The sequence below is a fragment of the Atheta coriaria genome, unplaced genomic scaffold (genome assembly GCF_025399875.1).
Source record: "Atheta coriaria isolate IRGN ID8LTWV9N9 unplaced genomic scaffold, Caltech_Dcor_3.1 hic_scaffold_10_pilon, whole genome shotgun sequence".
NCBI lineage: Eukaryota > Metazoa > Arthropoda > Insecta > Coleoptera > Staphylinidae > Dalotia > Dalotia coriaria.
In genome coordinates, this window is record NW_027045452.1 from 299,899 (window position 1) to 324,791 (window position 24,893).

Sequence of the window (24,893 nt, forward strand, 5' to 3'; positions counted from 1 at the left end):
CTTCTTTCTTTTTTGGTCTTCGATTCGGTTCGCGCGTAGGAAATGATTGCCCTCCTTTTTAATCAGGAACTGCCACATATGTGCAACGGGTTTAAAGCAAACTCTCATATATATTCCGTACTTAAGCTAACGAGTATTTTCTGAACCATTACCTTTAATTGAATTAATTCCAATTATAATTTTTCGATATTAAATGGAAGAAGGTTACATGAATTTATTTTTTAGGCAAACTAATGAGGACCATGGGTATTGTTCTACGAGTACACATTAAAGTAATACTTATTAATATATTACAAATGAATAATTAATTTCCCTGAGTACAGTCATTATTACTCATCGACGATCCGTTAAAAACCAATTTGGACAAGACACTCAAAAAATGTTTACATAAAACACAACACAATTATTAATTTTGTAGTTTTCAGATTTAAAAAATGTTTTCACGTAATCAATATTGCTACCAAAATCAATTCGTAATATTATGCATAACTTACTTTTCCAATATCTACTCTTAATTCATTACCTTATCAAGGTCTGATATTTTATTTTACCTATACTTACCGATAAACGTGGTTTCTTTAATGTCGACCCCTGTCGATGCAGACGATTCTTGTGCGGCAAGAGTACAACCAACTGTTCCGAATCCTGCTGTTGTTTGCTGGTGAAACTCCCATTAGAGAATCCACTCGTTGCAGCCTTCGCGATATCCTCCACATCCACGGTTGTACCATTGTGAATATTATTGCAGTTAATATTCGACGCGTTGGCGCCGAATGTGATATTATTCGTGTTGTTCACCTGCACGAGCAGGCTGCACGTCTGCGACGCGATTTGGAAGAGTCCCTCCTGTAGGTTGCGCTGTCGCGGCGGTGGTTTTTGGAAATATTCCCAAAATGGCATTGCTTTTAGCTATTTATTTTGAAGTTAAAATTGAATTTTCTTCGTATTGTTACATTTTCATTGTAAGCTTGTGAAATCGGACAAGAGTGTGCGGACGCGTCATGGATCGCGTGTGGTTGGCGGCAGACTGAGGAATACACGCGATTTGCCGCCTCCATCGCCCGTAAACACGCGGGTGGCGGAGACTCGTATGATATGGGAAGGTCAGGTCAATGTTTCGGGGTTTAACTCGCAAGTGGTACGAATGTAGGATTGCTTTGTACGTAATTTGTATTTTATTTAAAAATCCTCCATTTTGTCGACTATCAAATGTGTAAAGTAATAAAACGAAATCATATCGTACATAAATTTCACTTCAAAAATCAATGCTAGTTTTTGCAACTCTCTCTCTCTCTTGACTTATTATCAATCAGTAAATGAATACCTGCTATTCGTTAGCTTCGACTTCAACCTCGCATGGTCTACTTCTTCGTTTGACTCGCCTCCTAAATCGCTACAATTATTATTTTTCTTCTTCTCATCCTTGCGTAATAACTAAAATCTATATCCCTATTTAACAATAAGACACGGTAATACAAATGTTTTGCATCTCAAGAAACACTCGAAATAAAAATTATATAATGTTAAAGTCTGAAATAATGCCGTCATTGAATCAGTTTTCTGTTCGCTGCAGTAGAGTGGTTGATCAAATGAGATATATGTGTAAGTGTTTTAGGGTGTATGCATGTATGCGTGGACGTGTGATAAAAGATACGTGCCGTCTTCGGCAGGCATTTTTAACGACGATCCCTGGAGTCGGACCGGCTGCGGCGGTCGCGACTGCGTGACCTCGGTGACCTCGAGCGGGAGCGTCGCGGCGAACGAGACCTACGAACAAAAACGATTGCGCGTCAAGTGGAAGCACCTGCTGACGATGCGGTAACACAGGCTGACGATTCAAATCGATTACCATACTCAAATATGTTCGAAATTTGAATTGCCCGGCGAGTGTTGACAAAAAAACATAAACGAAAACAAAAGAGGAATGAACTCGATTGCGGTTCACTCGTTTTCTATGCGGATTAATTAGTTTAAATTATTATTGAACACTGTGATTTAATTTAAAGTGTGTTTTTACTCTCTTTCTCTAGAGATCAGTCATTCAGCTCTTGCACTCGCACATTCGCTCTCGACTTGCATGCCGCGTTGTTTCTGATTTACCAACCCCAATGATTTGTACCAAAAATGAATCGAGTCGTGCTGAGCGACGAGTCGATCCATCGTGTGCGCATTGCGATTGAATTGATTGTCGGATGGTTGGTTGGTTAATAGAGGCGGCTGAGGCGACGCTTGCGTTTTCTGTACTGAGAAGGGCGGTGTGCGAGGGCGCCGAATTTGGGCGGGCGAGTCGAGATGGCATGTGGCGACGGGTTGCAACCGTTGCGCCGCCGGTCGGGGGGAGATGCACACGATTGCCGGCCGCGAATGCGATTGCGGATGTTGTACTGTTGTACTGTAGCAGTAGTGGTGTGGTGGTTCGATGTTTTTTTATAAAGATGAGATGTGTGGCCAGGCAGGAGGGAAGATTGGGGCTCAATCGGGGGGAGAAGTAGTAGTAGTAAACAACAGCAGCGGTGCTGTCCTGCAAATGTGCGCCAAAAATACGTCATTTAACCGCTGCCTTTGCTCTCGTCACTGTTTGGTAATGCATCATCGCTTGTTATTGCAACAAACATTAGAAACACAACAACAAATCTGCCGCGACCAAACTTCGCATTGCACTTTACAACACGAAGCAATTTTGTAATTGTTATTGAATCGGTAACTACTACACATCTGTCTTCGGTTTGTCGTAGTAGCACGACGAACCGAAGACGAGCAGTATCAATGAAATCACCCCCTTCAACAAAACAAGTCTTATCTACTAAGAGCTACATGTGAATGTAAATGAACTGAAGCAACTAAGAACATGATTAGGTGAAGAGTTGTGCAGAGTACACAGAAAGATATTGTTATAAAAATTGATTAGCTTGCTCTCATACCTGGAATATCTGGGCGGTCCGCGGCGACCACTGCCTCCTCCACCGCCGCCACCGCCACCACCTCCGCCGCCTCCTCCACCACCTCCACGTCGTGAACGACCGTTGGACATCTCTACACGTACTCTAGTTCCACAGCATCTTCTGCAAATATCCACCAGAGTTTAAATATGCTCTATTAAAAATAACTAAAAACAACTTACGTCCCATCCACGCCTCTAACTGCGTCTTCAGCATCTCTAGGATCTTCGAACTCAACAAATGCAAAGCCTGGCGGGTTGCGCGCCACCCATACATTTCTCAGTGGCCCATACTTACTAAAGGCACTCTCAATCTCATGCTTGCTTGCAGAAGATCCAAGGTTTCCCACATAAACCTTGCAAGTCAAGTCCCACTCGCGATATCTCGACATTTTTGTGCTGGCCTATAGAAAACAAACAAATTTAATTAGACGTAAAACCGTTGAAGCATGCTTGTGTAAACTATCACTATCCGCATCTAGTGCAATTGGTGCACTAGTGAATCTAACTATAACGCGATGAAACGCTGAAAGTACATAAAATAAGTTAGTGAAACTTACAATTTAGATGAGGTAGACGCAGGGTCGTAACTTGCGACGCCAGCAACTTGCAAATTCCTTATTCAACAATCGCAATTCGCTATAAATTGAGTAAATCGCACACTGCAAAGATGGCGTCGACACAGCCGAGTAAAAAGGCGGAAAGGCAACGATTGGCGCGCTTGGTGCGTCTCGCGGTCGCGTGTCCCCACCACTCTGCACAACTATGCTTACATTTCTCCTTTAATGTGATATTTACGAGTATTTAATAAGTTATCGAAGCGCTTACGACTAGAATACAATTACTCTATAATCGGACACGTCTACTAGTTAACTACAATTAAGCGTACATTGCAAACAACAAGAATAATAAATGAATTTAAATGTTATTCAATTGTAAACCGATCATTCCCGATGTTTGACTGTCAGTTAAAACGCGCCATATTCAAATACTGGTAGCGGAGGAGCTGGACCCATGGGAATTTCAATATCTTGCAATTCAATTAACTGCATTTTACAGTCGAATTCGTTCAATTCATTTAACTCATTTTGCATTTGCTGGCTGTATTCTTTTCCGAGGAGAAGGTTTAATCCATCCTTCCACACATTACACAGTTCTTCCATTTCTTTCTGCGACTCAGCCGGTGTTTTCGATGCATCTTCACTGTAGAAATAACAATCGATCGAATCAGTCTCATAGGAGTCCATTAAATTGTATAAAATAGTGAACACGTTTTTTACTTGACTTGCAGGGACCCTAGAGATAGCAGTATTTATAATTAACTTAATAAACAAAATTTATGTACTTATGTACGTACAAATTGCTTGTCCTTAAATTACACTTCTCCGCCAAGACAAGGTATTTGATGGTGCTTACAGGTATGCACATTCTGCTGCCATTCCCAATTTCAGTTCCGTTTCTTGCACAGTCCATGTACAAAAGCGATTGAAAGTCACTTGTGAGTTTCAGGGAAAAGTATTTACCCGACTTGGTTGTCATGTTCTTGAACACGAAACCTTTTTCCAGGGTATTATAACGTGACAAAGTAACTAACTCCAAATTTTCGTCGTTGAAATGTTGAATTAGTTCTTGGACAGCTGGATTTTTAGTGTAAATATTCGACCAACGTTCGTCTCTTTCCTTCTGAAGAATTTCCTGAACAGTTGTGTAGTTTACCAGAGAAAAATGCATATCGCAAGCTTCAAAATCTTTGGGATGTTTTTCAAAAACAAGTTTTAATTGTATTTTCAACACTTGATATAACTACAAGTAATGTTATTTGGTATTAAACACAATGAGTAAATAAAATGCAGTTAATGTTTACCTTTTTGAAATCATCCGGTGTTTTCACTCGCATTTCTGCTTTGGTATGGAACAAAAGCATCAAAGTCTTGACAAATAATTCTTCAAAAAACTCCACAGTGTGCATACCACTCGAAATTGCGATTTCCCGCGATGCAAAGAACATCGGAAGATAATAATTATGCGCATGCACTGGTATTCCAATACATAGTAGATTAGTTAAAATGCTGATAATGTTCTGTGAAATGGTGTACAGTTCAGCGTCGCAGGAATAATCGCTTTTCTCAAGACTATCAAAATAAGTACAGTAGTGTTTTTTTCCATATTCTGCAAAATATGCTCGATTTACATTTAATTGTAAACATATCGCATTCGATTGTTTTACCCAAGCATTTATGCAGAAGTTGTGAACCTGGAGACTTGCTATTCATCGACGAAAGACTTAATATGGAACACATGGACTCTGCTTTTTGCAAATTACTAACCCAGACACCATCGCCCAGAACAGTATTTCTATTCGAAGTGTCTAAATAATCATATTCACTAGCATTACTGTTTCTGTTTGGTTCTTCGAAGATACTTGCTGTTACAGTTCCACGATTGGTGTAAAATTGCAAATATGTACTTCTACAATTACCAAAATATCAGAGAATGTTTTTTTTTTGTGATACAGTGTCATGTTACTTACGTTATTAATCGTGCTTGTAAAACAAACACTTCTCTTGCGATTATATTGGTCATATTAGTATGTGTTTTCAAAAATTTGTAGAATAGTTGATGATTTTCTGGTGAATTCAGCTCCTTTAAAATGTTTTTACGACGTTCACCTTTAGCGCATGAAATCAACGAATTAATAAGACTAAACAATCTTAGATATAACGTTTCGTGGTTTTTGATGATTATATTCTTAAAGTGGCCCATAATCAACGAAAGTTGCAAATTTTCCAAAATCTTACAACAAAAAAATATAGAAATAAAATCAAACGATTGAAAAATAAAGACAACTCACAACTGATTTATTAGATGAAAGGCCATCTCTAGTTGATCTCAAAACGTGAATAAGTAACGAAAGTGCAAATTCTGCTGTGCTTTGACCAGCTTGTGCAATATTTACAACTCTGACCATGAATTCATCGTCCAAATTGCGTATGTAGCCATTTTTTAACATATGAAAGAGAATATTCAAGGCCCCGACTCGCCAATATCAGACAACGTGCCGTTTTGTATGTATTTAATCAGTACATCTTGACGATTAGTGTCCACAATCCCTTGAACGAAAACAATGTCTGTGGATAAATGTAGCAAAATACCTTCGTCCATTTTGATATCAAACAAGCGCCTGATAGTATCTGCAACACTTGGTACCAGTCTAATGCTGATACCATCTTGTATATCACGTTCTACAGATGATTCAGTAATAAAATGTTCTATTAAAGAAGGGTGCTTTGCGTCAGGAATAACTTTCAAAGCATAACGTCCATTAGCTGGCTAAAAACAAGCTTATACATGAAGAAATATGTTTTTCATAATTAAATTGACATACCAATGGTTCCACTTGGTCACTATTGTGATGTAACACTATTTTCTTTATATTGTCAGCCATAGATGACTGTTTATCGTACGTCCATAGGTGTCGAGCCAACGTTTCACCGCGCTCCATTTCTATTTCGATTCCTACCTTGGCAATCATTGTTGAATTTCTACTCATTTTTCGTGAGATTTAAAACAAAAACAATACAAGTTGCATTGGTAACACCCAAGTGCTAACAGGATATTAAATATTTAATGTGAATTAGAAGTATGACAAATGTACATGTATTCTATATCTTATCTTATCAAAAAATGTACATGCGGTTTGAGGAAAGCGATGATAACAACTATAATGTACACATTGTAAAAAACTATTTAATTTGTGAATAATGTGAATAAATCAGCATGACCTCATTGTTTTAGTTACTTCCTGACTGGCAGGAATGGATGTTGAAGTTTTGAAAGATCCGGAGGTTGAACATGTTCATAATCATGAATTTCTTTCATTTCTTCAACTGCAATTGCATAAAGATTTGGATATTCGGCCTTAAAGGTCTCATACCACTTTTGAACGTGAGAATATTTAGACAAATCAAAATTTACAATATCCAAACACATTGTAGAAGTGATCAATGCAAAATCAGCGATGGTAACGTGGTTAGCAGCGACGTATTTTGTTCCGGCGCGCTGGAAATACTCATTGAGAATTTTTACAGCCAAATGGACCATTTGAAGTGAAAAATCACTGCGTTCTACTTTGAAATAAATCGGCGCAATCTAAAATACATACTTTTAGATAATGTGAATTGTAAATTTGTCGTTTGATATTTTACCACGTGATTACAAATGTGTTTGTAATATGTCGATACATTGAAACACAATCGATGATTGACGATTGCTCGAGTTTTTGTGTTTTTAGGATATAATAAATCGTCCTTGGCGTATTCCTCAGCTAAATATTGCATAATAGCCGTGCTGGAATAGAAAATATTAAAAATAATAATAATAATTTTGATATTTTTTTAAATACCTTTCACTTAGTAAAAATCCATTGTCATTGAGAACTGGAACTTCCTTTTGAGGATTCAACTAAGTTTTTTTTTAAATAATTAGGGATCTTTTAAGTATATTTAGTGAATAATAATGTACCTTTTCAAATTCTGGTGTTAGAAATTCTCCGATATTAAAATTAACTGATTTCAATGCAAAATCAACGTTGAGAGCTTTAAGGGTCTGTTGGCAAGCTAAAGATGGTGCTCCACCAGGTACCACATAGAGTTCAATCATTTTGACAATATTGACTTGAATCTTCTAAACACTTGTTCGTACTGACTAGAAATTTTGTACGGACAAAGTATCCCCTCTGCTATTAACTACAAAAATCATCGTTTAATTCATTCAAGTGCTTTGCATTGGTACATGAATAGGTTTACAAGGTCATTATACAATTAATTATGATGAACAAATCATTTTATGTAGTAGATAAATAAATAATATTTCAACATCTACAAAATATGCTAAATGTGCACGTGGCATTCATTCTCAGAAGCAACGTTACATAAAACTACTTGAAGATGTAATGTGATGTGCTAACGATGGGAAATGATACAAACACTTCAGATTATATTTCGGCAAACCTGATCAAATAATCAACAGATGTCAAGTTTTCTTAAGTGCAAACTCTGTTTACAGTTACAATTAATGAAATTAAATAAAAATGCATTTTGGAATCGGTTCGCAACCAACCAAGAGGAATGTGCATGTGCTCATAGTTTACCCAGTCAAGTCTGGATGAAAAAACAAGCAGCCTATAGCAATCATACCAAGGGAAGAAAGAAGATAGAAGAGATAAGAAAGAGAGAGAGAGAGAGAGAGAGAGAGAGAGAGAGAGAAAGGAAGAAGGAAATAAAAAAAATATGAAGATATGGAGTAAAAATAAGTTCTTATTAAATTTTGATAACAGGAAATATGCACTTATAAATTATCTATATAAAGTCAGCTTCTGTTCCAGTTATGCCACATAGTTTAAAGACGCATCATGATGCGTGTGTTTAAAGTGTTGTTCGCGATTGCTGCCATCTTGTCGACCACATTTGCGTGGCACGTGTGTCAAGATGAACCATTTTGTAAAGAGTTACGCTCCAGGAGTACTTCGAAATTCACCGTTGATTATGACAGCTTTCAAGAAAACTGTTTTTCCGGCACTCTGGTAAATTCAATAAATAACCAAAATTATGATTTGAACATCACTTTTCATCATGATGACGTTGTGCGAATCAGAATCCGCGAGAGTAATGCCGAAATAAAACCAATACCAAGCGCTCTTCTGGATGATCTTGTAGTTGGAAAGGTCTTTTGTTCTGTGGATTGCGATTCAATTAGCATTGTTGGGGGTAATCACCAGGCCTTTGTTAATTTTACCGATTTCTCAATAACGACTACAAATTTGATTACTAATGATGTCATACACGTAAATGGTGCTAGAGATATGTTTGTGGGAGACTCCCTTGCATTGAAAGTCACCTTCGAGAATATGCAGAACGCATACGGTATACCCGAACACGGTGATAACTTAAAATTAAAAGATACTAAAAATGACGAGCCGTATAGACATTACAATTTGGATTACGGTTACTACCAAACGGAATCACGTGAATCCTTATATGGAAGTGTCCCAGTGCTCTACGCACATGGAGTACGCCCTGAAGGAGAATCACATGTTTCAGGAGTATTCTGGCACAATCCGGCGCAAACTTTCGTTGATATTGACCATTCCAATAATTCAATTACTGTTGATTTTATATCACAAGCAGGTACCCTGGATTTGTTTATTCTTCCCGGTGGTGATTTCAAATCTGCGGTTAGCAACTATGTTAAGTTGACCGGTACCGCACCATTGCCGCCTCTTTTTGCGATGGGGTACCATCAAAGTCGCTACAGTTATCTTACTCAGGAAGATGTGCTTCGAGTTGCTAAAGGTTTGCAAGATGGCGAATTTCCACTAGACGTTATGTGGTTAGATATTGATTACACAGATGGTAAAAGGTACTTTACATGGGATTACAATGCTTTTCCAGATCCCATAGCTATGCAATACGAGCTCTCACAGAGAAACTTACGATTGGTAACAATCATCGATCCTCATATCAAAGCTGAAAATGGATATTTTGTCTATGATCAGATGAGAGAAAATGGGTATTATGTGATGAATCCTGATGGTACTATCTATCAAGGTAGCTGTTGGCCTGGTTTGAGTTCTTATGTAGATTTCTTTAACCCGGATGCACTAAACTGGTGGAGCAGTCTTTATGGCTATAGTACTTATGCAAACACTACGGCCATTGTACATATCTGGAACGATATGAATGAACCATCCGTTTTTGACGTTGAAGAAAAAACGATGGCTTGGGACATCCTCCATTACGGAAATATTCAACACAAAGAAGTACACAATATGTACGGTCACATGCAAACTAAGGGCACCTATCAGGGACTTGTAAATCGAGAAGAAGGCCATCAGCGTCCTTTCTTATTAACGCGTTCTCATTTTGCTGGTACCCAACGCTATGCTGCTATTTGGACCGGTGATAACATCGCCACTTGGGAGCATCTGAGAGTTTCAATCCCGATTTGTTTGAGTGAAGCACTAGCAGGAATAAGTTTCTGTGGCGCTGATGTGGGAGGCTTTATTGAACGACCATCAGACGAGCTGTTTCAACGGTGGTATCAACTGGGTGCGTGGTATCCGTTCATGCGCGCGCATAGCAACAACGAGCAAGATTACCGCGAGCCTTTCCTCTATCCCGAAGAAATTCAAGGACGATTTAGAACAGCACTTCGTCAACGGTATGCCCATCTTCCTTATTGGTATACTACCTGGTATGAACACCAACGTTATGGTCAACCGGTGATGCGTCCGCTGGTATACAACTATCCCAATGATGAAAATGTCAACGCAATCGACACCGAATTCATGATAGGTGACAACATCCTCATCGCCCCTGTTTTATACGAAGGAGCCAATGAACTAGACGTCTATCTACCTGAAGAAGACATTTGGTTCTACTTATCCAACAAAGAGCAAAATGAATTCAGAGTTATATCATCAAGCCATGTTCGGTCAGTTGATATGGATAGCGTGCCTGTTTTCTATCGCGGTGGTAGTATCATCCCGAGAAAAGATATCGTTCGCGGTTCTACACAGCTAATGCAGGAAGATCCATATAATCTGTACATTTTTGCAAAAAACAATAATGCATCAGGTACGCTCTATGAGGATGACACTGTTAGCTTTTCCTACCAGAGCAATGAATACAATTATCTATCGCTCACTTTCGATGGCATAAAGATGGAAAGTAAAGCAATTGACACGTTTTCATCTTATAACGGCCACTTTTCGATTGGATCCGTGTTCATTTACTTCGATGAGATGCCATCAGTATTTTATGCTCAAGCTGTTTTAACGTCCGATGGATCTACCACTAAATATCCAGTTTTGCAATTTGAAAACATGCTGCAAATCGATTTTAACACTGTCATTGAAGATAGGAATTTTGATTTTGTGTTGAAGTACCTTTCTGTGAACTAAGTATATTTGTGTATATATAAAAGAAGTATATAAATTGCATTTATAATTGATTAAAAAACATAATTTCTTCCATTATGCTTTGCTTTTATTGTTTTTTGCTTATTTTCGAACTGGGAACAGTGGATGATCCAGTTTGGATAAATCCGGAGGCTGAACAAATTCAAAATCGTGAAGTTCCTTCATACCTTCAGCCGCAATAGCCCACAAATCAGGATTTTCTTGTTTAAAAGTACTGTACCACTTCTCGACCAAAGGATATCCCGAAATATCGAATTTAATTGCTTCCAGCGACATAGTAGCAGTAATTAATGGAAAATCAGCAATGGTAAGATGATCAGCAGCGGCATATTTGTATCCAGTACGTTGGAAATACTCGTTAAAAACCTTCAACGATACATGGACCATCTTCAAAGAAAAGTCCGTGCGTTCAACTTTGTAGAAAATAGGAGCCAACTACATTAAACATTAAGCAATTATAGACAAATACAAGAGTTAAGTATCAACAACGATGTTATAATACAGTAATTACGTACAGCATGAGTGGCAATGTTTTTGTAATATGATGCCAAGTTGAAACAGAGCCGATGATTGACGATAGCTCTAGCTTTCGGATCCTTGGGATACAATTTATCGTCTTTTGCATACTTGTCAGCAAGGTATTGAATAATCGCGTTGCTATAAAATAAAAATTTAAATAAAGTATGTATTTGCATTGCGAATATATCACAAGTGGTCATCGCATCTGATTAAATTACCTTTCACTTAACAGAAAGCCATTATCATCCAATACAGGTATTTCTTTCTGGGGATTCAACTAAAACAAGAAATTTTTACCAACATCCTACACAATAAGTTGTTGAAATAGGTCACTCACTTTTTCATATTCTGGAGTTAAATGTTCGCCGATATTAAAATTAACCGGAACTAGGGTAAAATCCACCCCAAGTGCTTTAAGGGCTTGTCGGCACGCAAGCGATGGCGGCCCATCAGAAACACCGTACAATTTAATACCGCTCATGATACAGATACAGAAAAGACAAGTTCTGCTTCCGCCTCCTCGTGTAGTTCGACAAAAACTAATTTTAACTTCCACTTGTTTCACTGCATGCGGCAAAAAAAGAACTAGTTGTGGGGAAGCCAAGTAAACCAGTTTGCAGGAGTGGGTTGTACGTTTTCAATAGATAGAAGTCGTAGCGCAAGGTCACGGTGTGTATAATGTCTTCCTTTTTCATTTTCTCTCTAACAAAACACTTTGTTGTAGTACTACATGTCAGCGAGACGGCGTAGAGCTCAATAAAGCAAATGCTCTCTAATTACAGCTAATAAATACACAGATAAAAATGCTCGAGGCTTTGATGAAGCTCAACGCCGTCGCGTCGACTCACATCGAATATACTTCTTTCCACAGATAAATTCGTATATAATTTATGTGTTCGCCATTAAATTCATTAATTTGCGTGTAAATAGAGTTTTGTTTTGTACAGAAATATTTCGTAAGTAGTAAACAGGAATCAATAAAATTTTTAATTTATAAACAAGAATGTAACTAGCACAATATGTTTCGTGGCGCGCGCGGTGCCGGGCCCGAAATGCATCGTCGTTTCAGTTATGGGACCGTGACACCGCGCGCCGCAGTGTGATAAATACTTAATAAAAACAATTAACAACGATGACCAAAAAAGTGCACCAATAATGTACATTTTCCTAGACGTAGACTTTAGACAAATATTACTTACTTTATGATCACAATAGAGTAGACTAATGACAGAATAGCGCGAGTTGTGCTCGTACATATCTGACGACAGTTAACACATGCATAACCCGTTGCTTGGCGCACCTAAATTAGTGTATTTGGTATATCATCGGGGGTTTGGTAGCGTGGTAGTTAACAGTTATTTAAGTCGTAAATGTCAGGTCAGGTATAGGTGTGTGCGGGTGGTGGGATTAAGTTAAATGTTTACATATCATCCCTGGCGATCGGCCCGCCGCCTTTGTGGCTTTCGATAATCGAGAGCATCTTTTTCGTATAATTCGGATGAATAGATTTTTGTAATTCCAGCAAAGATTCCTCCGTTTGTTTGAGGAGAGTGATTGCAGTTTTCAATAGTTGTTGCCACTTTTGCATCTCGACTGTATGCAATGTTTCCTGTTTCTGAAGAAGCTTTATCCAATCATCGTGGTTTTTCGGCGGATCCCTAAGAAAAATAATATTCATAATCTGATAAAAGGTATTAGTAATTTGTATACTTGCTTTAATACTTGTAAATCAAGAACGGAGGGTGGTGTCGTTCCTTCTAAAGACCACAGTCTATAATATAGAAATACATTCAAAATGACGAGGAGTACCAGCACAGCAAAGACAACGCTGGTGGCGAATGTTGACTGGACCTGACGGCGTGTCGAAACGCCGCGAGTTCTTGCCAAAGAACAGCGAGGTGGGCGCAGATCGTCCGCAATCGGAGCTCGAATACTGTGTTGACGGCGTCGCCGACGCGATTTTCTTTTTACTGCAGGAGTTGCGTACTCTTCAGCTTCAATTAATAACGCTTTGCTTAGACATGCGTAGAAATCTTCGAGGCCCGACCAACAATTCTTTTCAATCATACCTTCAATAACAAAGAAAAGGATAAACAAAACGTAAATTAGTGGCGGTTTTGTTTGGTATACCTTTGACTAAACCCCAAACAGACTTTTTATACTTGATTTGACCGTATACGGCGATAGAAGTCTGATTTTCTGATACCCTGTGAATACAATAGTGCACAAGCACGCAGAACGAATCTGCATACGGAACACCTGCGTTGACAGTCTCTGCATCAATGGAGTATAAACGTCCTGCTTTGCTGCAAGGAATCATGACCTGTGAAAAAAAAGACCATTTTCAATACTAGTGCGCAAACAAAAACGTTTGGTTTTATTACTTTCTGTATTGAATACGTAATCCATGTTTGTATTAATAATAAGTTTATGTTTCTGAAGATGCCCTCAGGGCGAAACATGTTAAACTTCCCAAAACAAAATTGTAAATCCACAAAAATCACGTATAATTTTTTAATAAATAAACATATTATTAATAAAAACGTTTGGGTTGTTATTTGCATTGGAAAAGTTATAATTTCGCAATAATAAAATGCACTCTTTACTGTTTTAATCCCATATAAAAGTCACGATCAATTATATTATTTACCCATTACATTTTATCTATTTAAAGTGTCACTACATTAAAGTTATCACTTCAAATACTTAAGAAAATCATACAAAAACACGTGGCAAACACATGGAGTAGAAGTTAAAAACAACATTATAGATCCAATTACCTAATCAGGTAAATCCAAAAAATACTCAAGTAGCGATATATAATCTCTCAAAACAATATCCCTGTAAACACCTGCAAAGAGGATGTTTTTGCCAAAAAAAAAGTTAAATTATCGTAACCCATTCCTATTAATAGGTATATAATAGCACAAAATAATGCATAACAATCACGCTTATTAATTTCAAAAATACCTGCAATTTTATTGTAAATACTTATTGAAAGGCTTGTTGTTCCACTTCCTTTATGCACGATCTTATCAAATTTAGATAAGTTAATTTTGGAGTATATACTACTTATCAGCAATCTATATATAAATCTAAATGCAATTTTGTGTCACACTCATCAACGAGCCACCATGATGCAAGGTGGGTTTAAAGTGTTATTAGTGTCCTCAGTCATCTTGACGACCGCATTTGCCTGGCATCACTGTCAAGATGAATCATTTTGCCAAACGTTGCGCTCAAGAAGTACCTCGCAATTCAAAATTGACGTTGATACGATTGTTGTCGATAACAAAGATAGGAAAGTGTCTGCTACTCTGGTAAATACTTTGAATAATCAAACATACAACTTCGTTATCTTTGTCCACGCCAATGACGTGACCCGCATCACAATTCGCCGCAGCAATGCTGAGATCAAACCTATTCCAAGTGCCCTTTTGGAAGATATCAAGCACACCTATGGCGCAAATATTAAATTCACCGTTAAAGAGGATCAAATTGTAATCTACAACCCAACTTTAGAAATAACCATTAACATAGATGATTTTACCATCATTAGTAAAAATATACACACTAATGATATAATGCTCATAAATGGTGTGAAGGATATGTTTGTGGAAGACGCACTTGCATTGAAAGTCACATTCGAAAATATGCAGAATGCATATGGCATTCCCGAACACGGTGATAACTTGAAACTAAAAGATACCAAAAACGATGAGCCGTACAGACATTTTAATATAGATAATCCGTATTATTCAACAGACTCACGCGACCCATTGTATGGCAGTGTTCCGGTGCTCTATGCTCATGGCTTCCGCTCAAATAAACAATCCCACGTATCCGGCGTATTCTGGAATAACCCAGCACAAACTTTTGTAGACATCGACCATTCCAATAATTCAATTACAGTTGATTTCATAACAGAAGCTGGAACCCTGGATGTGTTCATCCTCCCTGGTGGTGATTTCAAATCCGCTGTAAATAATTATGTCCAACTGACAGGTGCCGCTCCATTGCCGCCACTCTTCGCCATGGGGTACCATCAAAGTCGATACAGTTATCTCACTCAAGATGATCTTCTCAGGGTCGTAAAAGGTTTACAAGATGGAGAATTCCCGGTCGATGTTATGTGGCTCGACATTGACTACACCAACGGTAAGAGGTACTTCACGTGGAATTACGATGCTTTCCCAGATCCCACCGGAATGCAATACGAACTTCAAGAAAAGTCACTTCGCTTGGTAACCATCATCGACCCGCATATCAAATCTGAGGTCGGATATTTCGTCTTTGACCAGATGAAAGAAAATGGATACTATGTAATGAACTCTGATGAGTCCCTTTTCGAAGGGAATTGTTGGCCAGGTACGAGCGCCTACGTAGACTTTATCAACCCGGATGCCCTAAACTGGTGGAGTAGCCTGTTTGATTACGACACTTATCCGAATACCACCTCCATTGTACACATCTGGAATGATATGAATGAACCAGCAGTTTTCCAGCAAGAAGAGAACACAATGCCGCGGGATCTTCGTCATTACGGCAATATTGAACACAAAGAAGTTCATAATATGTACGGATACCTGCAAACTAAAGGTACCCATCAAGGACTCCTTGCCAGAGACTACATTAAACAACGTCCATTTGTGTTATCGCGTTCTCATTTCGCTGGCAGTCAGAGGTACACCGCAATATGGACTGGTGATAACGCTGCCACCTGGGAACACCTTCGTGTTTCCATACCAATATGCCTGAGCGAAGCGATCGCTGGTATCAGCTTTTGCGGCGCCGACGTAGGAGGATTTATCGGACGCCCCTCGGAAGAACTATTTCAGCGATGGTATCAGCTAGGTGCATGGTACCCCTTTTTCCGTGCACATAGCAACAGTGAACAAGATTACCGTGAGCCATTCCTCTATCCGGAAGATATTCAAACGCGATTTAGGAATGCAATGCGTCAACGGTATGCGCATCTTCCTTATTGGTACACTACCTGGTATGAACACGAACGCTATGGCCAACCGGTGATGCGTCCGCTGGTGTACAACTATCCCAATGATGAAAATGTCAACGCAATCGACACCGAATTCATGATAGGTGACAATATCCTCATCGCACCTGTTTTATACGAAGGAGCCAATGAACTAGATGTCTACCTGCCTGAAGAAGACAGTTGGTACTACTTATCGCACAAAGACCAAAATGATTACAGAGTTATGTCATCAAGGCATGTTCTGTCAGTTGATATGGATAGCATACCTGTTTTCTACCGCGCCGGCAGTATCATCCCGAGAAAAGATATCGTACGCGGTTCTTCTAATCTTATGATTGACGATCCTTATAACCTATACATTTTTGTAAAGGACAATGAAGCAGCAGGTACGCTCTATGAGGATGATACCGTAAGTTTTGAATATCGTGACAATGTATACAATTACCTATCATTTACCTTCGATGGAACTAAAATGGAAAGTGCAGTGATTGACACCGACGCGTCATACAAAGGCAACTTTTCTATTGGCACTGTTTACATTTTCTGGGATAAAATACCCTCTGTACCTATTGAAGAGGCAACATTGACATCTGATGGAGAAAGCATCAAATATCCAGTGTCCCAGCATGAAAATATGTTGCAAATTGATTTCAATACTGATATTCACGACAAAAACTTCTACTTTACTTTGAATTAGTTTCTTTGTGCGAAAATAATAAATGTAATTCAATGAACGCTGCATTTTAAATTCAAATTCTATTCATGTAAAAAAAGATAACTCACCTGCGTTTCAGTGACTTGCGCAGTTTTAGGCCCGACAGGTTGGTTCAGCGCTAATGTAAGCGACATAACACGACTTTTGGTATTATCCTTGGCATTGTGTATCCACGTAGTTTGTGTTAGGTCTGTGGTTTTCCGCGACGCATGAAAATCCAACCAAAATTTGCTATTTGTAAAAAGCAGCGTAAACAATTGGTCCACGTGGATGGGAATCACTTCGTTCAGCAGTTGTCTACCCTCATGAAGAGCCGTGCACACTGGGCTGGAAACAAAATAACAATCAAAATATTGCTTCCTACATTCATCGCACACGTTGAAGTATTAAATGTTAATCCGGAAAACACCGTCAAACCAAATAAGCTACTGTTAACTGATAATAGTAGTTAAATATAAAGAAGGAGACAAGTAGGGGCAAGGGAAGTAATCTCGCGCTTTAACTTACTATAATGTCTCGTCACTGGACGATCGACTTGGATCGGGGGTAAGGAAATTAGGAAAGGACTCAAGATCATGGCTACTTCTGGGCGTGGGAGATAATGACTTTGATATTGCCCTGAAAGCACATTAACACTGTAAATCTGTAAAAACAATAAGAAAAGACTTGTTACCTTTCTTTATCACGGTCAGAGTCGGATGTATTGTCGGACATGTCTGTAGGCATGGACTTCTCATCGTGTTTAAGGAGTTTTTCTTTAACGGGCGCCTCAGGACGATCCCGTTCGCGATCATCATTCTTAACAATATTTATCGGTTGAGTTTTATTCTCCTCCTCAGGTTTGTGATCGACCACTCCCGATTCGCTATGTGCATCCAGGTTACTGTTGCTACAATCCTCGGAGTAAGATTCTGCAGATATCTTCGACATCTTATCGTCTTCAGTTCCCGGCGCGATGTAATCCTCGTCATCGGATGTCAGACCCAACTCAGCGCCGTATGAATTGTGCACCTGCAAGTGAGAAAATAAAATGTACAATACGTTATCTCAAGCATTAAATGAAATACACCGATAAAGCCACATCGATTGTTTCATAGTAATAAATTCGCATTATAAATACGCCGTGTGCAAAACGTTATCAGCAGATCATACTTACGAGCTGCCACATGTCGGTTTGATTCATTTGCCGTCCCATAAGTGCGTTCTGCCAGACGCGAAATAGCATCAGGTAGACCTTCTCACGCGCTACGAAACTGGTAAAAAAGAATCGTTCGCTGCTTACTGCAATAAGAATCGCATTTGGTATTACAAGCGCAGTCTTCTCTTTGGTCATTGCCGTCACATCCTTCCACTTAAGCGTGACGTTCGTTTCCCACCCGAAGATATTCGCGTAGAAGCAGAGGAAGTTTTGCGTCACATACAACCGCCCCTGTACTAGAATTTCCTTTTGCAGCGCGCACGAATAATCTGGAAACAAAATAGATTATTAGTCAAAATAAGTAAATAAACAGGCGTGCAATATTTTAAATATAGCTTATCTTATCTTATTCTTACCAACTATGAGCCGCTCGTCATCTGGCACATCTTTAAAAATGTGTTTGAAATCTTCTGACCGGCTCTTATATGTAGGATAAAGAAGGACATTGTACCAGGCAGGTTTCTTCTTCCCTCTGCCCTCTTTCTTCTGCTTACCACTGGAGCTGGTGCTTTCGGATTTGGCATCCGATGCAGGTGATATTTCCGCACCGTTTTTCACTCCAGTGCTTGCAGAGTTTGGAAGATCTTTATGTTCAGGACTCTGCAACCACATTCACATATTCAACTTTAATTGCAAATACAAGTCCTAGTTACTTGTGTCGTATTCTATGACCGCAAATTATAGTGAAGAATGATGAACATACCACAGGTGAATGATCATTTCTTGGCATGCTTTGACTACTATTACACTCCTTGAGATTCACACTAAGATAAGTGTCGCTCTTAGCGTGCTCGCGCTTGTGCTGTGGCCGTGGTGATGGTCGTGGGCTATTCCTCGGACTTGTGTTGGGACTATTCGATCTACAAACGCACAACGTTTATAGCAAGTGTTGAAAAATGTTTGAAATGTTGGAAATTGCTTCGTACCTGTTATCATTGGACATGTTAAGTGCGAATAATGTCATCTTCAATAGGACGAACGGGTGAGTATTACGAGCGAATGCATTGTCGTCTCAGGTGGTTGATTGCACATTGATATTCTTAATTCCTAATGACTTTGTGAGTGCTAGTCAACGCAAATCGCGATCACTTACTAACGAACAGTCGTCGATGCGATAAAGGTCATTGTAGTGCGTTTATAATTGGACGCTAATTGATTGCTATTTGGCACGCAAACTATCCTCGTGAATGTGGTAGCAAGACCTTAAAACTAGTTTTTTCGACATGAATACTCATGACTGCTGCTTATTGATAAACCGCGATAAGAATGTATGTTGGGTGACACTTGACGGACTGGCTCGACTAGTGCTACCATTACGGCATCTATCTTGCGTTTGGTTACCTTAATTTATCTTTAGTTTCGGTTCCATTTTAACACAAGGATAGTTATTCAACCGCAGATTAAACATGAATCATTAAAGTGTAGCAATATTTCTCAGTAAATTAATTTAAAATTATTGTATACATTTCAAACAGTGTCGTAGAATATCTATTGTGTAAATAACATTGCGTTAAAAGATTGGGAAATGTTAAAATGTTATGAAATGCATATGTCGATAAGATAATGTGCAAATATTTAACAAAAATAATGTTATGAAGTTATACATTTGTACAATGATTAAAATTTCATGCAAAATTTAGCAACTCATCAAGAAAATAATTTGGTATCACAAAGAATTGAATTTAACATAAAAACAATTATTAGCGAGCCTAAACGATGGGTGATAGCCTCAATGAGACATTTCCTCCTTTCTTAATATTCGTGCAAGCTAAGAAAGTGATCATTTAAATCTCAGCATCTCAATGTCACTAAACGTTCATCAGTAACCTTCGTCTTTTTGACGTAATGTTCGATTGCACCATAGTTGTATATGAATGCAATTACGTTATAAGTCGGAGGTAAAAACAAAACATTAACGCTATAGCTTCTTTGTAGGCGTGGAGTAAGCCGTAAGAGTGCGCTAGTAGAAGGTTTGAAAAGTTTTATGCCGATGCCGCGCCGCTCAATGGCAACGTCGCTTGGTAGGAAGACGCCATAAGTGCGAGCATAACGAGTGCAACGAGTGTTTGTGTGTTATAAATTTATCAATTAGCGCGAAAATACAATGCAACTAGGTAATCCATCGCATTTGTAGAAAGTTTAGCGCACGAATCTACCGACCGGCCAACACACAACACCGCAAGCCCCGGTGGCGAAAAACGCCGCCCGCATTTTTCTCTCCGTCTTGGATCCGTCTGTGTAAGCGCCAACCAAACACCGAGAGGCGCGAACGCACACCGGAGCTATCGCACTCCGTCATCCCAAGCTGTTCACATCGTAACCGAATGCGTTTCGAGTGTGTTGGTTTCGGTTGAGTCGTGTTGTAAACAAGATAAAGTACGCGGCCGATCACTAGATTTGGTTGAGCCCAGTAATTGTGAATTGTTTGCTTATTTTTCTCTTTTGTTTCTGCCGCGTGCAGGTTTCCCGGCGTCGTTTGTGTTATGAGTGCCCAAGTGCCACCACCATCGCCGTCGAAGCCACTGCAGGCGCAGGCCGCCACTCCAAGTGCAATGAGTATGGCTCAGAATAGCAACGTGTCCTTTATGAACAATTCGTTTGGTGCAAACGCCGCTGCCGGTGGGCAAACGCCTGCTGCGTACAGCCCGCCAAAGACGCAATTTAACCCTTCATATCCGCATGCGATACCGGCAACGCAGTGTCTGCCTGCCACCACGCAGCCCATCCAACCTGCGGCCGTTCCCCCGTTGCAGGCGACCGATAAACCCGTTGAGGAAAAACCGCAGAGCAACGGCACCACAGAGCAGAAGGAAAATCATGTCACATCACCCCAGAAAAACAACACCAGCAATTCAGATAAACCTGAAAAACATTCTGTACCAGAACCTTCAGAAGTGCCACAAGTTAGTGAAGCTACTTCAATTACCAGGTAATAACTGCAAATTATTGTAATTTGTTTGTTGTCTAACTCTGCTCATTTTGTTAGCAAACCATCTTCCAATGCTAATGTAGCACCTGTAACACCAGAGAAACCTAAAGTAGAGGTGCTGGACACAAAGGATAGCAAGGAAGAAAAAGAGATCAAGGGAAATGATGTAAAGGAGACAAAGAGCCCAACTACAAAAGTTGAGAAATCTCCAGAAAAGAATGCATCTACATCACCTACCAAAGTAGAAGTAAAAACAAAGTCTGAAGTTGCTATGGATACCACAACAAAAAGCACCACTGAAAAGAAAGAAAACAAGGTAGAAAAGGACGACGAGAAAGTGACAAAGCAAGAGGAAATTAATGATAAGGTGAGTGTAAGCTCCGAAGCGTCGTCACGTAAATCAGAAGACAAATCAGATGCTGAAGATAAAGTTCAAAATGAAGAGGCTCAAAGCACTACTGCCAGTGTTCCTTCCACACCCAACTCACCACAAAAACCCAAGGAACAGGTACATGCAAATGTTGATTATCTAAAGAGGATATTTGCTTTATTTTCGATTTTTTTCAGTCGACGCCAGTAAAATCTCCTATGAAGGTGGCAACGACACCGAGAACGCCGCAGCGCAGATCACGAACACCGAAAGGGGAAGAATCACCGCGTAGTGCACCGAAAATAAGTCACGAACCGAAGCCGTCGACCAGTAAGTCGCCGGCGGGCGGCAAAACGAAACGATCGCGCGTGCGAACTCAGCCATACCAGAGTCCGCTGCCGGAGATCGAGATAATCTCAAAGATTTCTCAAAACACTACAACGCCCAAATCAAACGAGAACAAACTGATTGTGTTCTTCAAGTAAGTCAAATTGTGCACAGTCGTGTATTTAAATGCGGTTATAAATGGTTAATATTTTTGCATAGGAATGAATTTTTGGCTGTGAGAAACAGCGATGGTGGTTTCTTCGTCTGCCAGGCGGTGCAAAACGTTTACAAGCGGACATCGCGCATAAAAATCCGATGGTTATCACAAGATAAGAGCGAAAAGTCAAATGAAATCTATACGCCTGATTTTTATGATTTTATTGACTTTGAGTGTATTTTAACAAATCTTGACTTAACTAAAGTTGACAAGAGTAAATTTCGGCTTCCTGCTAAAGAGCATGAACGCACAGAGAATATTTTGAAGAAGGCTATTGCTGTGGAGAATGGCGAAGCCATTGGGTTGGATGATTCCATGACTGAGGATAATCCAGATGGTTGTGAGTATTTCATTCTTTCATTAGCATATATTTTCTTAACGCAAATGTTTGTATTTAGTGGATGTATCGTTATACACCGAAGAAGAGCAGCTAACGAAACGAAAGGGTTCAAAACGTAAACTTAGCAAGGGTCGACCGCGTGCGGTGAAAGATCATGATGAAGATGACAATGAGGACGATGACGAGTACAATGATGAAGAGGATGATGACGAGCCACCTGCGAAAACGCCGAAAAAAACTGGCAGGAAACCAGCAACACCGGTCAGCGAAGTAAAGCGTAACACCGCCGGAGGACGCGCGGAACGTGCCAAGCGGCGGAGTGCTACGGAAGAAACGAAGACCAGTCCTGTCATCGATAACAAGAAAGCTAAAATGCTTGCCAAAGTCGTCAAACGAACTGCTGCCACGGCATCGCCTAAGAATACACCCAAAGGAAAGGCAAAAGGTAATCACTTTACCATTAATCAAAGAACAAATTAATTTCTTTTATTATTTTTTTAGTAGAAACGAAAGTGACGAAACAGGCTGCAGTCGCATCGACATCAAAAGAGAAGACGCCGAAAGCTACGCCGACGCCACCTCCAGCGCGCAAAACGCCCAAACGTGGCCGAAAATAAGCTACGTTGTATACGCAGCAGGTCTAATATTGTACATAAGAAAATATTGCATTTATGTACTCAACGCCTCAACCGAATCCACGCAATCGTCATATCAGCGCTACATTGTAGATTGAACGTGCCATCGAAACTTCACTGCATCTTACCATGATTTTATAAAAGAAATATGAAATAGGGCGTTGGGTACGTAAAAGTTTAACGAAATAGGAATTCAAAATTTCGTGCTCTCGGTTGATATTGAAAGAGTTATGAACAAAGCAAAAGAAGATTTCAGGTAAATTTAGAATTATGAGTAGTTTGCGTGACGCAAGTTTTAAAGTACGTTGCAATTATTTAACCCTTAAATGACATTATATTATTTTGTTGAAAAGAATAACGTAAACTTAACGGCGGTCGATACTAATGTAATATACATTTATTTGCTTCGACGGAAGCATCTATTTATTAGAAAATTTATGCGAAATTGGAAACACTTTTCGATGGCCAAGTGCCACATGTATTGTATCCGGTATGGCACGTGGCGATTGAAATAAGTGTCGTTCGACGATGGCGTCGGGAGCGTTTGTTTTCTCGGCAAATGAATGGACCCGACACCGATCAGTTCGATATCTAAATTTAACATGCGTTAGTTTTAATTGAAGCGATACAATTTAAAGCTAGTATTATTACATAGACATTAACTTACGATTACGGAGAAAGATACATTCACTATGTATGTTTCACACATGATTATTGATTTGTATATTATTTTTCTATGTTTTGCTAAATTTGCTCGGTTGTTTGTACGATTTGTGCGTCAATTACGTTTAAGATATGCGTTTTATTAAATTGCACTTATCGCAACTTATCACATTATTGATTTGCATTGCAATTGAATGAGCGCCATGCAATTTGCAGGCAGTAAAAGGAAACAAATGAAATAATATAAATTATAGATTTAAGTACGAATACAATTTAACAAATAGCTGATGTTACAAAATTTTGTGAACGTTTAAACATTAAATGTTTGTGGCGGTATGGGAAAGATGAGCCCCGTTTATTATGGATTTTTCTTCGCAGCACATCATTTCCACACACGCAGTAAACAAACAAATTACAAATTGACCAATAGTTAACGAATACATACTTGTAAACCGTTTGTACTTGATTCACGTTCGATCGACTTTCGTGATCGAATGCCAACTGACCCATTCACACCACACAAATCGTCGCATTCATCTTCGCCGAATGTTGAGTTGACGTGTTTAAAGAGTTCATTCTGTAATATTTTGATTGAAATAATAAATGTAATTAAGCATTTTTGTCGGAGGTGTTGTTTGTAATAAATGGCTCAGGAATGAAGAGGAGTTACATGCTCAACGATTATCTGACAATTTAATTTCAGAAACCTGCAATTTTCAAACAGGTGTTTTTGAGTAATTAGATTTCATATGGACACTCAAATATACACACTGTATCTCCTGCAAAAGTTTGTAAATTAGGGTTTCTTATCGATCATATCAGATGGTTATATGGAAGTGCCTAAAGATGGCCTACAAAGTCATTAATTTCTCTTTCACTTAGCGTGGTTACCACCATGTATCTCTTTTGAATGTGGAGATAGTTACAACCCTTAGCCATCAGGAAGTTCTTAAAATACCCGTTAAAGCTTAGTGTTTTCATAACAATTTGAAAACACTGAAACACGCATTTATTTCAAGTTTCACGCTGTTACATTGCAGTCAAAGAGATCCTTTAAACTACACCTGC

The 24,893-nt window shown here is 39.2% G+C and overlaps 7 protein-coding genes across 11 annotated transcripts; 3 read left to right on the forward strand and 4 right to left on the reverse strand.

Moving 5' to 3' along the window:
• Nucleotides 1-1,152: 1,152 nt before the first annotated feature.
• LOC135801002 (RNA-binding protein 1-like) lies at nucleotides 1,153-3,656 on the reverse strand. 2 transcript variants are annotated; one of them, XM_065314370.1, is made up of 4 exons: nucleotides 3,499-3,656; nucleotides 3,122-3,342; nucleotides 2,922-3,062; nucleotides 1,153-2,521 (listed from the first exon to the last, which is right to left on the reverse strand). In XM_065314370.1, the coding sequence occupies exons 2-4, from the start codon at nucleotides 3,328-3,330 to the stop codon at nucleotides 2,473-2,475; spliced, it is 399 nt and encodes a 132-aa protein (XP_065170442.1). In that variant the 5' UTR covers nucleotides 3,331-3,342; nucleotides 3,499-3,656; the 3' UTR covers nucleotides 1,153-2,472. The 2 variants fall into 2 exon arrangements, with proteins under 2 accessions (XP_065170442.1, XP_065170440.1); XM_065314368.1 differs by having other exon boundaries at nucleotides 1,153-1,767; nucleotides 3,499-3,655.
• A 63-nt stretch (nucleotides 3,657-3,719) lies between these two features.
• Nucleotides 3,720-6,464, reverse strand: LOC135800986 (uncharacterized). Its single transcript, XM_065314351.1, has 7 exons — nucleotides 6,324-6,464; nucleotides 5,790-6,268; nucleotides 5,469-5,731; nucleotides 5,166-5,407; nucleotides 4,803-5,107; nucleotides 4,296-4,741; nucleotides 3,720-4,234 (listed from the first exon to the last, which is right to left on the reverse strand). The coding sequence occupies exons 2-7, from the start codon at nucleotides 5,946-5,948 to the stop codon at nucleotides 3,907-3,909; spliced, it is 1,743 nt and encodes a 580-aa protein (XP_065170423.1). The 5' UTR covers nucleotides 5,949-6,268; nucleotides 6,324-6,464; the 3' UTR covers nucleotides 3,720-3,906.
• A 57-nt stretch (nucleotides 6,465-6,521) lies between these two features.
• On the reverse strand, nucleotides 6,522-12,053 carry gfzf (GST-containing FLYWCH zinc-finger protein). Its single transcript, XM_065314371.1, is given in 7 exon segments — nucleotides 6,522-7,087; nucleotides 7,144-7,285; nucleotides 7,341-7,399; nucleotides 10,977-11,351; nucleotides 11,432-11,573; nucleotides 11,654-11,712; nucleotides 11,773-12,053. Coding segments are annotated over 7 exon segments (1,275 nt in total). The 5' UTR covers nucleotides 11,917-12,053; the 3' UTR covers nucleotides 6,522-6,733.
• On the forward strand, nucleotides 8,307-10,973 carry LOC135800981 (neutral alpha-glucosidase AB-like). Its single transcript, XM_065314344.1, has one exon. The coding sequence runs from the start codon at nucleotides 8,349-8,351 to the stop codon at nucleotides 10,896-10,898; it is 2,550 nt and encodes an 849-aa protein (XP_065170416.1). The 5' UTR covers nucleotides 8,307-8,348; the 3' UTR covers nucleotides 10,899-10,973.
• A 38-nt stretch (nucleotides 12,054-12,091) lies between the features above and the next one.
• Nucleotides 12,092-19,697, reverse strand: GramD1B (GRAM domain containing 1B). Of its 2 annotated transcripts, XM_065314346.1 has the most exons (10): nucleotides 19,271-19,697; nucleotides 19,048-19,204; nucleotides 18,701-18,944; nucleotides 18,303-18,613; nucleotides 17,820-18,157; nucleotides 17,654-17,764; nucleotides 17,215-17,473; nucleotides 13,566-13,758; nucleotides 13,150-13,504; nucleotides 12,092-13,093 (listed from the first exon to the last, which is right to left on the reverse strand). In XM_065314346.1, the coding sequence occupies exons 1-10, from the start codon at nucleotides 19,306-19,308 to the stop codon at nucleotides 12,856-12,858; spliced, it is 2,244 nt and encodes a 747-aa protein (XP_065170418.1). In that variant the 5' UTR covers nucleotides 19,309-19,697; the 3' UTR covers nucleotides 12,092-12,855. The 2 variants fall into 2 exon arrangements, with proteins under 2 accessions (XP_065170418.1, XP_065170419.1); XM_065314347.1 differs by lacking the exon at nucleotides 17,654-17,764 and having other exon boundaries at nucleotides 19,271-19,690.
• On the forward strand, nucleotides 14,562-17,165 carry LOC135800980 (neutral alpha-glucosidase C-like). Its single transcript, XM_065314343.1, has one exon. It carries the CDS (start codon nucleotides 14,570-14,572, stop codon nucleotides 17,126-17,128), a length of 2,559 nt encoding a protein of 852 aa, XP_065170415.1. The 5' UTR covers nucleotides 14,562-14,569; the 3' UTR covers nucleotides 17,129-17,165.
• Nucleotides 19,698-20,322: 625 nt separating the features above from the next.
• On the forward strand, nucleotides 20,323-24,443 carry LOC135800985 (muscle M-line assembly protein unc-89-like). Of its 3 annotated transcripts, none has more exons than XM_065314348.1 (7): nucleotides 20,323-20,458; nucleotides 20,806-21,273; nucleotides 21,331-21,781; nucleotides 21,841-22,124; nucleotides 22,190-22,527; nucleotides 22,586-22,972; nucleotides 23,029-24,443. In XM_065314348.1, exons 2-7 carry the CDS (start codon nucleotides 20,828-20,830, stop codon nucleotides 23,142-23,144), a joined length of 2,022 nt encoding a protein of 673 aa, XP_065170420.1. In that variant the 5' UTR covers nucleotides 20,323-20,458; nucleotides 20,806-20,827; the 3' UTR covers nucleotides 23,145-24,443. The 3 variants fall into 3 exon arrangements, with proteins under 3 accessions (XP_065170420.1, XP_065170422.1, XP_065170421.1); XM_065314350.1 differs by having other exon boundaries at nucleotides 23,032-24,443; XM_065314349.1 differs by lacking the exon at nucleotides 20,323-20,458 and adding an exon at nucleotides 20,470-20,720.
• The last annotated feature ends 450 nt before the right edge of the window (nucleotides 24,444-24,893 follow it).

Bases quoted from the DNA above. Each gene is read 5' to 3' on its own strand.
- LOC135800986 (XM_065314351.1), bottom strand. From the start codon at position 5,948: ATGTTAAAAAATGGCTACATACGCAATTTGGACGATGAATTCATGGTC. The intron at 5,732-5,789 runs GTGAGTTGTCTT...TTTTGTTGTAAG, and splicing joins TTTCATCTAATAAATCAGTT to ATTTTGGAAAATTTGCAACT. The intron at 4,742-4,802 runs GTAAACATTAAC...CATTACTTGTAG, and splicing joins CACCGGATGATTTCAAAAAG to TTATATCAAGTGTTGAAAAT.
- LOC135801002 (XM_065314368.1), bottom strand. From the start codon at position 3,330: ATGTCGAGATATCGCGAGTGGGACTTGACTTGCAAGGTTTATGTGGGA. The intron at 3,063-3,121 runs GTAAGTTGTTTT...GGATATTTGCAG, and splicing joins GTTAGAGGCGTGGATGGGAC to AAGATGCTGTGGAACTAGAG. The intron at 1,768-2,921 runs GTATGAGAGCAA...TTTTGTTCGTAG, and splicing joins GGACCGCCCAGATATTCCAG to GTCTCGTTCGCCGCGACGCT.
- LOC135800981 (XM_065314344.1), top strand. From the start codon at position 8,349: ATGATGCGTGTGTTTAAAGTGTTGTTCGCGATTGCTGCCATCTTGTCG.
- LOC135800980 (XM_065314343.1), top strand. From the start codon at position 14,570: ATGATGCAAGGTGGGTTTAAAGTGTTATTAGTGTCCTCAGTCATCTTG.
- GramD1B (XM_065314346.1), bottom strand. From the start codon at position 19,308: ATGACATTATTCGCACTTAACATGTCCAATGATAACAG. The intron at 18,158-18,302 runs GTAAGTATGATC...TCTCACTTGCAG, and splicing joins AAACCGACATGTGGCAGCTC to GTGCACAATTCATACGGCGC. The intron at 17,474-17,653 runs GTAAGTTAAAGC...TTTTGTTTCCAG, and splicing joins TCCAGTGACGAGACATTATA to CCCAGTGTGCACGGCTCTTC.
- LOC135800985 (XM_065314348.1), top strand. From the start codon at position 20,828: ATGAGTGCCCAAGTGCCACCACCATCGCCGTCGAAGCCACTGCAGGCG. The intron at 21,782-21,840 runs GTACATGCAAAT...GATTTTTTTCAG, and splicing joins CACAAAAACCCAAGGAACAG to TCGACGCCAGTAAAATCTCC. The intron at 22,973-23,028 runs GTAATCACTTTA...TTATTTTTTTAG, and splicing joins ACCCAAAGGAAAGGCAAAAG to TAGAAACGAAAGTGACGAAA.